The sequence below is a fragment of the Thamnophis sirtalis genome, unplaced genomic scaffold, assembly GCF_051295495.1.
Source record: "Thamnophis sirtalis isolate CommonGarterSnake01/CBP01778 unplaced genomic scaffold, rThaSir2_p1.2 scaffold_2, whole genome shotgun sequence".
Classification (NCBI taxonomy): domain Eukaryota; kingdom Metazoa; phylum Chordata; class Lepidosauria; order Squamata; family Natricidae; genus Thamnophis; species Thamnophis sirtalis.
In genome coordinates, this window is record NW_028261382.1 from 153,212,023 (window position 1) to 153,227,675 (window position 15,653).

Here is a 15,653-nt window from a genome sequence, read left to right on the forward strand (position 1 = left end):
TAGCAAAGGGCAGCTAGATACTAGTGTTGTTTCACATCCTCTTCAGTTATCCAATTCAGGCATTATTTTTCTACAGGCCTTCGACTCAGTTCATCTAGAATGACATTAGGCCCAGATGATTTTCTACTGAATTGGTTTAGAAATGATTCTGTAATCTAGTTCACATCATCATTTGAAAGATAGTGAATATCAACGGAGAAACAAAAGCATATTGGTATATAATTAATTATTTTGGCAAAAGAATTTGATTGATTGATTGATTGATTGATTGATTGATTGGAATTTATCTGCATATTGCTTCTGCTGCATGGACCCTGGGAATGCATAGACAAAAAGACAACCCAAACATTTTCACATAATGATTGTCGCAATGGGTGTAACCAATCACAGAATACCAATTTCCAAGTTGGCTAGTAGGTTATTTCCCCATGAAGATAATATAAACTTCAGTCCATACTGCAATATAACGTGCACACCAGAGGTGGGTTGCTCCTGATTTGGCCCAGATCGAGCAAACCAATAGTGGTGGCCGTGGGAGGCTCCACCCAGCTACCCGGATGCTTCTGTGCATGCGCAGAAGCGTTCCAAGCGAACCAGTAGCGCCAGGATTTGCAGCCCACTTCTGATGCATACTAAATATGCATTTTGTACAAGGCAGTCTTGAAGACCTCAGTGTGTTTCATACATTCATGTTCCTATAAAATGCAAATACTAGAAAGCAATGTAATCACAAAATTAAACACTACATATACTCCATTCATGTCTTAGATGTTTCTTGCTTATTTGGTCTGAACAGCTGTGAATGTTTTTTTAAACAACACAAATGAATTAAATGCTACAAGTGTGACACAGTTTTGTATTTGTTTCTTACATGGTACCATAAAAAAACGAAAAGCCTGGTGTTAAAATCACAAACTCTTTTTTTCCTTATATGGTGTTATGCTAACAAAGTAATGGGACTAGATGAGGGCAAAGATCATGGTTAGTGGTCCTTTCTCTGAGAGACAGGAATGTTTTAATTTCCTGACAGTGATTAACGGTCCATCTAATCCAAGCAAACCATTTTGTTCCTCTATCATCTCTTCAGTCCTCAGATGCCTCTACAGCAGTGTTTTTCAACCACTGTGCCGCGGCACACTAGTGTGCCGTGACATTGTGTAAGGTGTGCCGTGGGAGAATTACTTTATATATAGTCAATATAGGCACAGAGTTAAAATTTTTTAACATTTTCTAATGGTGGTGTGCCTCGTGATTTTTTTCATGAAAAAAGTGTGCCTTTGCACAAAAAAGATTGAAAAACACTGCTCTACAGCATGAAACCGATAATATGAAAGAGCGCTCCAAAAATAATACAGCTTTGAAAGCTGCTGTCATGTACAACTTTTCATAATTTACAATGAGTTTATTTTCTTAACTGTTACATATAATAAATACATCTTGTCCAAACTTAAAAATCTAAAAATGTTAGTACTTAAGATAATATGAAAAGAACCACTGTGTTGTCTCTGTCATTGTTATTATCCAATCCTTTCTGAAGTGCTTCATATGTACAGAAGAAATTGTTCACACAACACTATTTTAGATTTATATTTTACATTTCTTTAGTCTCCATAAGAAATTATGTAGGGAAATTCGTTAACTAATCCATAGCTATGTTTTTTATAATAAGTAGTTAATTGTTTCTAAATTTTCTAAAGTTTTTGGACTTATTGGCAGAAGAAGACAATATCATGGTATCCGCTTGTTTTCTCATATCCCCAATGCATGCAAAAAATTAATTTTACATTTTAATGACTGCAAGGTTTTGTAAGTCAACAAATATATACCATAAATACAAATAGAAGCTAGAAGCTGTGGTAGGATAATTTACCTATATTTTGCTTACTCTTGCATGTAAGCAAAGTGTAGGTTGGAGATGCATGTGCCTCAAAATAATTTGCCATTCTAAGTCCTCTCCTACTGCTTCCCATTTCTAATTTCTACTGTGGCACTTACCATGGCATTAAACTTCCTACTTCTACAGGGCCGTGGCACTGACTTGGCCCTCTTACTACTTCCTATTTCCCAGGTTTATGCTATTATTCAGCTTTAACTTCTTAATTTCTTTATATGGTTTATGTAAAGAGTCTGCCTATTCTCTCACTCGCAGGCCATTGTATCCAAGGAGTAACTAAAATCTGAAGAGTCCTACGTAGAATTTTGTAATTCTTTGGGATTGTGATACGATATAAAAAATAAATTAATTAGGACAAATTGCATTGCTTCTTCATCAGTAGGCAACCAGTGCCATCATGAAATAAAGCACTTAATTGATATAATCATGATTGCTTTGTGATTAAGACCAATGCTTGCTTCAGTCTAATAGCATTCAAATATGCAGATTTCATGCAACAGCCGTCCAACTTTATACAGCAGCAGTTATGTGTACTTTCTGAAATTAAGTCTCGTGATGTTTTTAAAAAGTAGACTGCATCTATTCATGTAGTAGGACAGGAATGACAACTCTAGAGATAAATATACATAGATTTAGTCTCTTCTAAAAATCATAGTACAAACAGCCGTTAAAATTACTTCAATCCCTTGTTTTTCATGCAATACCAATAACCAAACCAATAACCAAAGATGGAATCCATTTAATTTCAAGTCATTTAAATGACTTTCCCTTAGAACAGCAAGTCATTTAAATATTCTTAATCATATTTGTTTTATATCTTATCTATTTCAAAGCAGTAACTGTCCTAATGCATATGAAATATGAAATATTTGCATTTCCCTACAACTACTATTTTTTCTTCTATAAAAATATTACTCCATAAAACCCAAAAAATGTTATTGTTTTTTGCAAAATATACCATCTGCTTTAAAATTTTAAATTATATCTTATCATTGACAGATGCTTAATAGGTACATTTGTTTAGAATCATTTCACTATTGTTTATTTGCACATCACAGAGTTATGTGGAACATTCTTTTCCACTGACTTGTATAAAACTTTCTCTTACAAAAACTTGCCATTTTGATTTTTCCTTTCATACAATTTGATTTCTTTCTATATCCTTAAACTTTTAATCTTGACAATAAAGCATTGTTGGACACAAATTGCTTGGAAAGCAGGAAATTTATTGTAATGCATTATTAACAAAAACATACTTGCAATATGGAGACAGTTTTTGTCTTGATTATTAAAATAATTATAACTCTTTATAATGTAGTACTAGAAAAATAGGACTTTCTCTCTCTTTTCCCCCTCCTCCCTCTCTCCTCCGTGTGTGTGTGTGAGTGTGTGTGTGTGTGTGTGTGTGTGTGTGTGTAAACAGAACATGTGCTTTACCGTCTTTTTTTATTTATTATCGGGAATATCATTATTTAAGGCACTGGGGGACAAATTGAATGATAGAGATGCCTGATTTTTATTTTCCACTTGAGACTCACTTTTACATGTGCAGAGAACAAAAATTAACAGCTTGGCTAATTGAGTGTAAATATTCAAAAATCTGCCCCTCAGGTGAATAGTATAAGATCATGTCTTCATTATTCTCCTGATCTTTATTTTTGCTTTGTTTCAGGAAATCTCTCCCTCGTTGCCAACGAATTAGCAGAATGCTCTCCAATGAATCATTGCGCCCTCCGATGTATAGTCGTTCCAATTCTCAAGCGTCTGTTGATAGCACTTCAATGGAGGATTTCTGGTGTGAGGTAGAAAACATCAAGGAGAGCACAGAAGACAGGCAAGATGAGCAGAACCTGTTAGAGGTCAAACCTCCTGATGGTATGAATAAACATTTCTGATCTTCCTTGATCCTTGTTTTTATTCCAAAAATGTGCTGGTGTAATAAATGCTCATTTATGTTTGAGAACTGAATCAGAAGCACTGCATAGCTATATTGGATAATAATATTTCTAAGGTTTTAAATTCTACTAATTTTAGAATGAAGTTTTGCATGAAAAACATTGAAGTGTATAAGAAAACTGAGGGTGAAGATGAATTCCTGGATAACATTTAAAGGATAAAAATAAGTATTACTGCAAGATGGATTCCATGATTAATTGACTAGTAGTTCCCTGTAAAAGCCTTCAACAGAAATTATACCAAAAAAGAATCAAATACAGAAGTTCGTGGTATGATTTTTACCAGCCACAATTTTTGGAAATGGTATTTGTCTCCTTTTGAATATATAGAAAGTATGGATAAACATCTACCCAAAGTTTGTTCCTTTTTTCATTTTATTGCATTAAATAATCATTCAACATACAGTGTATCAGTGTGAAACATTGGTCCCTGATTTAATTAATTCATTTAAGTCAGGGGTCCCTAATCCTTGTCCGTGGACTGGCACCATTCCACAGCATACCAGAAACTGGGCTGTGCAAACAAGTGAAGCTCCATCCGCGGGATGCAGGCAGCACACGAAACTATGCCGTCTGGTCCGAAGAAAAATCTCTCCACGGAATCGGTCCCAGGTGCCCAAAAGGTTGGGGATTTAAGTTTGAATGTGTGAGTACATCATAGAATAATCAGAATTAATACAGGACAGCCAACTGTCATGCAGTGCTTGGGTCTTAAACCTGGATTGTCATCTTTCCAACTGACAAGCTCAGTATCTTTAACTGCTGACCCATCACACCCCCTATTTAGGACAATATTATTCAAAGATATTTGCTTTTTCATAGCAAGAGATTGATATAAAGTTTGTTTCCATGAAGGGCATGGATAAATACTTTAAAAAATGTGCCCTGTTGTGCACATTTCAAGTTGCTAGGCCTCAGCTGGAGTGATAAAAACAGCAAATAAACAGAGATTCATTATTTTTCCTTTGTGCTAAAGGCTTATATCTTCAAAATTTTATTCACAATTCAGTTAACACTCTTTAGGTCTCATTGATTTTAAATAGACGAGCACGTTTTTAATTCTTCTACAAAGATTTTTTTCCCCTACAGTCTCTAAACAGTTCTCAAAATGCTTATTTCTTGACAAGTAGGATAATGCTACAGCCTTGAAGCCCTTTGCTCTGAATGGATTGCATCTAGCATTTATTAAAGAAAAAACCCAGAGCATCTTCATTTATTTAATAAGTGGGGAAAGTGTGGGGGAGAGAAAAGATCTGTATGAAGACCTAGAGGTTAAATATTGCCTTGGAATCATGGAAATGAATTATAGTCCCAGTTGTGTCTTCCAAGCATAAAGTTTCTTGAGCCTTGGGGGACAAAGTTAATGAATCAGTTATACAGCTTTATTAAAATTGTGTTGATAAAATCATGAGGCAGCATTCTTCCAGAGCTAATCGAAAGTAAAACCATATTTATACTGCAGCATCAAGTAGCAATTTAATTTTCTGCCTCTTTTTTCTTCAAGATTGGGTCTAAACATCAAAATAGTTTCTGAAGTTTTCCTTACGTTCCCATTATTTCTACTTTTATTCTTTTAAAGATATTTATTTGTTAGGATTTTAAGGCTGGAAGCCACCCAAAGTCCTTCACTACAAGATAGGCATCAAATAAATTCAATAAATAAATAAAATAAACGTCTATGCCTTGGGTCGCTCATTGTTTTGTTTTCTTCCCCACCTGAATACAACATATACTCCCAATTCAGCCCTTGTTATTTTTTGTAGTAATAACTACAGCATGCTCTATGTGGGCTGCCTTGGCATCTACCTGGAAGCTGTAATTGTGGCATTGCGCCAGTATAGTAGCTCTTCACTAATACTATTTCTCTATTACCTACGTACGGTCATTCTCTTTCTGGAAACCCTGTCTCAGAAGACATAAAGTTCTCCACAAAATATTAAATTTCATTTCATTTGATGAAGTGATTTTTAGCTCATGAAAGTTGATGCCATTTCAGCTCATTCAATAATGGTGCAACATTAGCATGGCCAACCACAAAGTGCCAGAGCTGCAAATGCCACTACATTCTAGACTTTTGGATGGTCTTAAAGAGCAGCCTCATGTAAAACACATTGCAATAATCCAATATGTAAAAAGGGCTCTGCAACCAAACATAGTTAAATATAATAAAAAGAAACAAATTCACAAGATAGAGTCACATATATTGTAGTCTCCTAACATCTCATTCCTAACACTTGGGGACCAGGCGTTGACAACCTTCCAAAGACCAAGAAGTTGGGGCCTCAGACTCTTTGTTTTAAGGAGTTACAAACAGAAGCTCTGTGTGTGCCCCTTCATACTCCAAATCATATTTTCCTCTTCAAAATTAGATCACTGTGAAACTCTTGACCCTAGAATGTCAAATACCAGTATTTTCAGCCAATTATTTTGAAAAGATGAAAGAACATGTCTGCAAGATGACATATAAGCCTGTTTCAAGGATATAGACTGATATATTTTGCCTTAGATCAGTATGATTGTGCAGAAAGGTTTCCCTGATTTATTCCCAATAGCAAAGCATTTTGTATTTAGACATCTCAAAAATATGTCCTCCCTTCCCCACTCTCTTTTCCCAATTTGTTCTTTCAAGTTTTCCAAAATATTTCTACTAAACTGCATTATTCTACAGATTCTGTGCCTGCCTGCTCATATAAAGCTGTTTTCAGAAGCATATTTTAACAAAGATTCTTATTAAAAGAAATTGTAATCACTTAGAGCGTAGCCCTACAGAGGTGTGAGCATGATTGGTGGTTATGTCACACTGCTTAGCAATTAGATCAGGTGAGGAAAGAAGAATGAAAAAAAAATATAAAATAGTGTTGAAAGGGTCATGTTTGTTGGACTTGAATAACATCGGTTTACATCACAGTATTTTGTTGTAGCTCTTGCTGGTTCTCTCCCTATCAAAATTTTAGAATCAGATGATCAGACGAGGAAGGAATTTTGTGGTGACAATCTTCTTGTCCTTTCATCATGTTCCTAATGCTAATCTGACTCTGGATTTATCTTTTTGGACTAATAGATTAAAAGATATGATGAAGGGAGATCCAGTGAAACTGGACCTCACTTCATCAAATTCTTAGAATCGCTAGACTGATAGAAGATTTAAACCAGTGTTTCCCAACCTTGGCAATCTGAAGATGTCCGGACTTCAACTCCCAGAATTCCCCAGCTAGCGAATGCTGGCTGGGGAATTCTGGGAGTTGAAGTCCGGACATCTTCAAGTTGCCAAGGTTGGGAAACACTGAAAACTACGGGGAAATGAGGGGTACAGAGTATTAACAAGTTGGTCATGCAGATACAGGTTACATGTGAAACAGATTAGAAGTATCTTATCAATTAATTAAAAATATGCCTTTTAACAAAATTTGTTAGTCAAAAAAGATGTGACCACACTCCTTTATATTTTGCTACCATTGACTAATCCAGCTTACTTCCTATAATATCTGCTCCTCTATAGAAGGTGAACTAGAAGCTGAATGGTTGCAAGATGTTGGCCTGTCTACATTAATATCAGAATCTGAAGAAGACAATGGAGAAGCATTGCTATCAACATTGACCCGAACTCAAGCAGCTGCAGTGCAAAAGAGATATACCACATATTCTCAGACCATGAGAAAGAAAAATAAACACACAATCAGAGATGTGCGTGATATCTTTGGTATTCATAATTCCTCTGTAAGTGAACTATTTTAATGTTTTAGACATTTTTGAAATTTATTTTTTTATTATTTTGGTTACTGGTTGATTACTCTGTGGAGTTTCACTTTAAATTGGTATAATACTCTGTACCAAAATGCTGAGAAAATGTTTAGGAAGGCCTATCAAAAAGTAGTTTCTGCTTGCCTTTTTGTTTTATACATTCTGCTCTTGAATGGGATGATGATACATAGGAACTGCGCTCTTCTTTAAAACTTTCACCAGATATTGTTCATAAATTCAAGTCAATTTTTGTTTCCATAACAGCTCCAAACTTGCAAAATAAGGATTAAAAAATTATATGATTTAACTAATTAACTTTTATGTGTTTCCATGCAGAAATTATGTGACATTAAACCTCATTTAAAGTTTGTAAAAAGGAATACAGTATGTGCAAATACAAATGTGTATCAAATTACTTGGGCCACCTCATTTTTTTTCTAAACGTATTGGTCAGTGTTACCCAAAAATATTAAGACTATAACATTTGTTTATGTATAAGGTAGATGCTTTGCAATAGAAGTGTACTTATTCTTTCAATATATCTTCACTGAAGTATTTTATGTATAGGACTTAATAATTGTTTGAGAAAATCACATTTGAAAATGTGTTATTATTGAAAATAAAATGCCTTTCTATGAAATACATATCAAAACTTCCTTTTGCCCACAGCTGTCAGTTAAAAATGTGTGATATTCAAAGCAGTTTTACCATCAGTGATATCAATACACAAGAATGCATCCTGGAAGAGGAGCCAATGTCTCCACAGTACGGATGTGGAGTCTCGATGCTCTGAGACTGCAGCCAGTACGTTTGCCACTGGGGGGTCCAATCGGACCTAAACCATCCCGAAGAGACGGTGAACAGGAAGAATATGTCTTGCTGATTTCGGGGACATCGCAAAATCCCTGAAAAAAGCAAGAAAAAGTCTTCATGCTAGTGACAAAAGACAGCTTAGGCTGATGAAGTGAGGACAGATGGCTAAGGAACTGAAGGGAACAGAAAGAGAAGGTGTGATCATCTGGGGGATTCTTTCTGTTTTGGGAAAAAAACTGCCCAAATAAGCTCTTTTTTATGCTAAACTAAACCCTTAACCAGAAGAAGTCAGCGGCAGAATTGATCGTCATTGTTTTGTTTTGGTCAGTATGCTTTTCTTCTTGTAACTATTGAAATGCTTCTCGCAACTTTTTCTCCCCCCCCCCCCCCCCCCGCTTAAAGTAAACAGACCGGTTTTTCTTCTTCAGCTTCTTCCTGCCTTATTTTTCAACTCAAGGACTAAAATCTCCCTTTTTACTTTAACAAAAATTGTGTACTATTTGCTATCAAACTCCATTTAAGAACTTTGTCCCTCCTAAATCTGAGTCAACACAAGAAAGTGAAAAAAAAAATACTAATTTTGCTGGTCAGAAGCTTAATGTCGTGCTTCATAGCTCTGTAACTAATAATAAGAGTCAAGGCTACCACTGCTGTCTCTTGAGAGCCTTATCGGTACTGGGAGAAGGGGAAAAAACGGAACCTCTCTCTTGTGAAGATTAAAGCTACAGCAGCAGTAATTTACAATTTGGAACATGGATCAATTTACAGAAGAGGAAACTTTAACTTTGCAAAAGATTTGGGATGCAATTCAAGAGTTATTGGTAACTTGGAGAATTGACAAGAATGTAGAGTTTATACCAGAAAAAAATGAGGGAGGTGGAGTTCCAAAAACTGAAGAGAAAAATGAACACAAAGATAAGAAAACTAATGATCTGATTTCTGAACTGAAAGTGGTTGAAAGCGAAAAAATGGGAGTTTGGAAGGGGGAATTTGATGGCCTGGAGCTTTCCCCAAATTTCAAGGCACAAAAGAAGAAAAAAGAGAAAAAATAATGGTTTTAAAGAAAAAAATCTTACCAGAAACAGGATTGGCAACCAAAAATAAATCAATTAAAGTAGCAAAAGAGCGCCGAGATTACCTGAGAGATCCAATAGACAATAAGGTGCGGAGAGATGTCCATAAAAACTTTACCAAGGAAATAAATAGAAAATTAACTCCACAAATGGCAAAAGAAATAAGACTACATGCCTTCTGGAAGGACACAGGTTGATATATAAAAATCGATAATAAAAATTAATAATAGCTAAGTTTGATGATTACTAAGTAGGAATTTAGTAACTCTTTAGATTACTTGCTTAAATAAATAGTTGATAATGGTAACAAGGTATATTTCTGTGTTGGCTAGACGTGAGGAAGCTGGATGTAAGTAATAAATGATTTCGTTACAAACATTAATGATAATAATAATGATGAAATGATAAGACATAGTTAATGACATATATATGTACTGGCTTAATATAAGGAATTTGGATATAAATTGCAAGCAATGATTTGGGGAAAAAAGGTTTAGAAATTTAAATAATTAATTCTTATTTTGAATATGTTATAAAGGTATAATGTTATTGGATATATTAAAAAATTTAACTAAGTTTTATAATTAGTAAGTAGCAATTTAGTAACTTATAGATGGTTATGTTAAAAAATAATTGATAAGGGCAATAAAGTATACATATGTTGGTTTGATGAGAAGAAAATAGATATAACAGTAAAGGATTTTTTGTTAACCAATATTAATTATAACAACTAACAATGGAATGATAAGAATAAGGGATACAGTTAATGATACGTACATGTACCACCATAACAAAAGGAACGTGGACACAAATTGTAAACAGTGATTTGAGGGGAAGAAAAGGGCTTAGATATTTTGTCAACTAATTTTTGTTTAGAATATGTTATAAAGGTTTAAGGCTATTGGATGACTCTGTAATAATTAATGAAATGCCATTAGGTGGTTGTGTTTTTTAACTATGGATTATTCTAGGCAAAAGGACATTAAAACAATTTCAGTTAAATGAGAACTATGATATGTTGAAAGTAAGACTCATTAAGAATTTTGACATTTGATATGAATGTAAGTAATGACTCTGGAAGAGATGCACGAAAGCTAATTGTAACCAATTGACACACTTTCTACAAGATGTAATGTAAGATGATTATTTTTGTGTGTGTTGTTTGTTTAGTAAAAATAAAAATAATTGTTTAAAAAATGCACCCTGTTATCAATATTTTGTTTTCTATCCTGTTCATTAATAGATCATTTTATTTCCAGTTGTCATTGTATAATTTTAGTTATATGATACGCACAGCTGAAATGATACATTTCACCTTGATAATACTGCAGCCAAACAAATGGGAGGAGACATGCTGAACTGCTGTATTCCAATCAGTGTGAATTATTTTTTAATAAAAATACAAATTAATTTAATAAAATATTTTATTGTAATATTAAATTAAAATTTAATAAAAATATAATAAAAAACTATTAACTTTAGTTTATTAAAACTAATTATTTGTATTTATTCTTTTAGGTAATTGTGGTATAATTCTATGGAATTCTATGTGGTTTTCTTTTCCCCTTTTTCTTTTAATGAACTATAATTTTATTTTAATTACAATTTAATTTGTACACTATGAAGAAAGAATAATTGAGTAATACTAACTAAAGTCAATAAATTGTATCTTTAAAATTACAGATTTGTATCAGAGATAAATTATTCTAATGTTTTCGTGTCTTCTAGCCTACATTTGAGACTATATCAGTGTTACCTGTCACAACCAATGGTATTGATTTTTCTGTGCAGAATCCAGATTGGAAAATGGTTAGCTGTGAGTATCTACTAATAGATAACAATTTTTTTGGTGGGGCGGGCTTTTTTAAAATCTGGGAAATAATTTGATCGTTGATGGCAGTATCCTGTTTAATTTTAATGCAGAACTCCTATCTAATATTACTTCAGAATAAATCTCTTTTATCATCATAGGACTTATGACTAATTATGTATCCGATTTTGTCCTAGATTTACTAGTCTACTAAATTGTATGTTATTCTTTCTGACCCCAGAATTATTTTTATAATACATTTTTATTAGTTTATCAAAATATAAAATACAAAGAGAAATTTAAAATGTTATAGAAAACTGGGGGTGGGGAGGAAAGAAAAAGGCATTGACTCTCAACTTTCTTTAGCACAATAGAAGATAATAACATTACAACCTGAACTTTTTACTTTTATACCACAGTATAAACTGTACTAGCGATTTCTATAGCTACAAATCTATCTAATCAGGAAAATCAAAATCAAAGTTTTTTTCCATGAATGAAATCTGTGGAGAATGCTTCTGTTTACTCATTAATCTTTATAAAAACTGTCATAAAGTATATTAAAAGAATTCCCTATATTGTTTCAATTTTTAAACCCTTTTTGGCAGAAACTAAACCAGGGCTTTTGTTATCCTGAGCATCATATTGTCTGCACCTGATTAAAACCCATTTAGTTCAAAATGGGGAAGGGGAAAAACATATATATATATATATAACCCGTGTGTGTGTGTGTGTGTGTATGCATATATGTGTGTGTGTGTGTGTGTGTGTGTGTGTGTGTATGTGTTATATTTGTGCTGATAAATAAAGGGAGACTAGTATAGATCTATTTCAAGCTATTTAGCTCTCATCAGCTAGCCATACCCTTACTGGGATTCGATATGTGTATGTATGTATGTATATATATATACTGTAGCTCAAATGGTTAACTCCCTGCCTGGGGAGGCAATAGAGCACAGGTTCGAATCCCAGTAAGGATATGGCTAGCTGATGAGAGCTAAATAGCTTGAAATAGATCTATACTAGTCTTCCTTTATTTATTTATCAGCACAAATAAAAACATATATATATATATATATATATATATATATATATATATATATATATATATATATGTGTGTGTGTGTGTGTGTGTGTGCGCGCGCCTGTACACACACACACACACACACACACACACACACACACACACACACACACACACACACACACATATATATATATATATATATATATATATATATATATATATATATATATATATATATATTCCATATACAAATCTACTTTAGGTTCCTCATTTCTGAGCCTTGGACCTCAGTTCAGGAACTGAGGTGGAATAAATGGATAACAAATATCTACATAATTCTTTCATGAATTGCCATGTAGTTATTACTATAAACCAGTGGTGGGTTTCAAAAAATTTTGGAACCTCTTCTGTAGGTGTGGCCTGCTTTCCGGGTCCACTGGTGGATTTGGTAGATTTGACGAACGGGTTCTACCGAACCGGTGCGAACTGGTAGAAACCCACCTCTGCTATAAACAAACAGAAATATATGGTTAATGCTCTGGAATTAGTTTCTCCAGCCTTTGAGTGTGCTATTTTTCCATGGACAATACAGCATTCATGAAAATTGTCCCTTGATTTCAGCTAGTGACTGTATGGAATATAAACTCAATAAAGGCAGTCAGTTGGAGAAAGAGGAGCTTTCCCTTGAAATTTCCTTCTCAGAATCAATCACGGTGCCTCCAAAACACAGAGAATGTCACAAAAGTCAAAGGTTAAAAAAGGATGATTCTGCATTACCTGTAAGTTTAAGGTCCTCAAGTTTATGTACTTTATATCATTCCTGAATTTCTTTCTTTCAAGCATAAATATGTTACCTTGACTTTGGAGATTTGGGTGTGGGGGAGGAAAACTAGTTTGTTTTCTAAACAAGTGCTATTTCTCTGAAATGAACAACTAAGAAATAAGGTATCTTGCTGAAATTATTCACAAAATACTCATATTGGGATAAAAAGTCTTTGATAGGGTTTAATCGCAAATTATGAAAGTCAAGAGAAATTTCACTGCCATAACAAAATTTTATTAAAAATGCCTAATAAACAGCCACATGCTATATTCAAATTAGCCAAAGGTGCTACAAATTTAGTATAGAAAGCCTATTTGTTCTATCCATTAAAAGTTTTAAAAGGAGCACAGAACTCAATAAAATTACTTTAACTCTCCTCCTGAACTCAAGCAAATTTTTCAAAAGTTCCAGAATCTGTTGGGAAAGCCCGTAAAACACACAAGGTTTTAAAATTCCAAGGTTTAGAGGGTTCTTCCCCTGCCAGAAATTGAAGAAGTGCTGCTTCAAGAGTTCCATAACAATATAATAATTAGCCAAGTATAGAAAGGGAAAAATCTCAGTGTTAAAAAAGCTAATTATTATAAAACTGCATTTTGTATAAGTGAATAAATAAAATAATATCAGTTTTTTTGCCTTCTATAATTACATAATTTTCCACACAAAGTGTTGAGAGCTATATTATCAAGATGTTTTGAATAAATTCATAAATATTTTAAAAATTGACTTTTAATATTGCATGTTGGATAAAAATATTATTTCAGAATTACCTGTACAATAGAAGAAGGGAGACACTGGCCTGATGTATAGGTCTGCTATCTATAAATGTTTGAATTTGTACAGATTTTCCCATGTATCAGATGCATGATCTTTGTTTGAAAACACTGTTTATAATTTATTTGCCCTTCTCTATTAGGTTTATCCTAGACAGGAAGACTTGCTGATAATTGCTACAGTGATGCATTTAAATATATAATAATTTCCCTAAACATAAAATAAATTTAGTTTAATCTTATAACAATAATTACATAGAGTAATTATTCAGAAATAAAAAAGTAATTCTAAATGAACTTGGGTGGGAGAGTGAAAGGGTTCCATGCTACTTGTAAGTCTTCTATGTATGCATTTAACAAGGCAAGAATTTAGATACAGTTTGTTTAATATTCCTCCCACCCCTAAATTCCTAGAACATTAGGGGAAACTTACTATGCCATCTATAGACTGAGGATTGTAATCAGTACTCTTCTTAAGATAATGATTTATAACTTGATTCGCTTGCTTTTTTGTAAAAAATATACTTAAGGATGAAATACTATATGCATACATGCAAACTTAATAATGTTTTCAATGTTAAATAATTATTTAAAATCTATTACAGAAATATACAATTAGGAAAAGTCGACTTGGATTAACTGAAGTTGGAGATTTGTCTCCTGAGGACATGAAGAAAATTCGTTATCTCTCTCTGATTGAATTAACGGCTGTCTATGATGCTTTAGGAATAGAACTGAAAAGGAACCGGACAGAAAGGATGAAAAGGCGAGGTAGTTACAAACAATGTTATGACATTAGATACTTAAGTTTTTTGTAACCAGCAAAACATTACTTAGCTGAAATCTCATATTTTAAATTATTTTTCTTTAAGAAAATGGCCTTTTTGGAGTTCCACTAGCAGTACTCTTGGAAAATGATCAAAAGAAGTTTCCTGGAATTAAAGTCCCCCTTATTTTTCAAAAAGTGAGTACTATTTTAAAGAGCTTAATCACCACTGCATACATAGAGAATAATAGTCTGAGTAGTTTGAGTTTGAGTAGTTTATTTATATGCCGCCCTTTTCCCTAGGGGGACTCAGGGCGGCTCACAATTCGGAAGGCAGGGAGGACAAACAGATTAAACACATAAGACAGTACATCATTAAAAGCACAACATTCATACAATTCGGGTGGGTTGCGGTCTTTAACCCCAGGCCTGACGGGACAGCCAGGTTTTAAGGGCTATGCGGAAGGTCTGGAGGGTGGTGAGGGTACGAATCTCCACGGGGAGATCGTTACATAGGGTCGGAGCTGCCACCGAGAAGGCTCTCCTCCGTGTGGTTGCCAGTCGACATTGACCGGCTGATGGAACTCGGAGGAGGCCTAATCTATGGGATCTAATTGGTCGAGTGGAGGTAATTGGCAGTAGGCGGTCTCTCAAGTACCCAGATCCACTACCATGAAGGGCTTTATAGGTGACAAGTAGCACCTTGAAGCGTATCCGGAGATCGACAGGTAGCCAGTGCAGCTCGCGGAGGATAGGTGTTATGTGGGTGAAACGAGGTGCACCCACGATCGCTCGCGCGGCCGCATTCTAGACTAGCTGAAGTCGCCGAATACTCTTCAAGGGCAGCCCCATGTAGAGCACGTTGCAGTACTCCAGCCTAGAGGTCACAAGGGCACGAGTGACTGTTGTGAGAGCCTCCCGGTTCAGGTAGGGGCGCAACTGGTGCACCAGGCGAACCTGGGCAAATGCCCCCCTGGTCAC

General features: G+C 34.4%; 1 protein-coding gene across 1 annotated transcript in view; it reads left to right on the forward strand.

Annotated features, from left to right (window-relative positions):
• Window positions 1-15,653, forward strand: part of ARHGAP28 (Rho GTPase activating protein 28) — a 73,652-nt gene that overhangs the window by 37,641 nt on the left and 20,358 nt on the right. Inside the window, exons 2-7 of the mRNA XM_087707254.1 lie at window positions 3,567-3,769; window positions 7,349-7,566; window positions 11,205-11,292; window positions 12,935-13,092; window positions 14,512-14,677; window positions 14,779-14,870. Of these exons, the coding sequence (XP_087563380.1) occupies window positions 3,567-3,769; window positions 7,349-7,566; window positions 11,205-11,292; window positions 12,935-13,092; window positions 14,512-14,677; window positions 14,779-14,870 (925 nt within the window). The remainder of the gene's footprint in view (window positions 1-3,566; window positions 3,770-7,348; window positions 7,567-11,204; window positions 11,293-12,934; window positions 13,093-14,511; window positions 14,678-14,778; window positions 14,871-15,653) is intronic.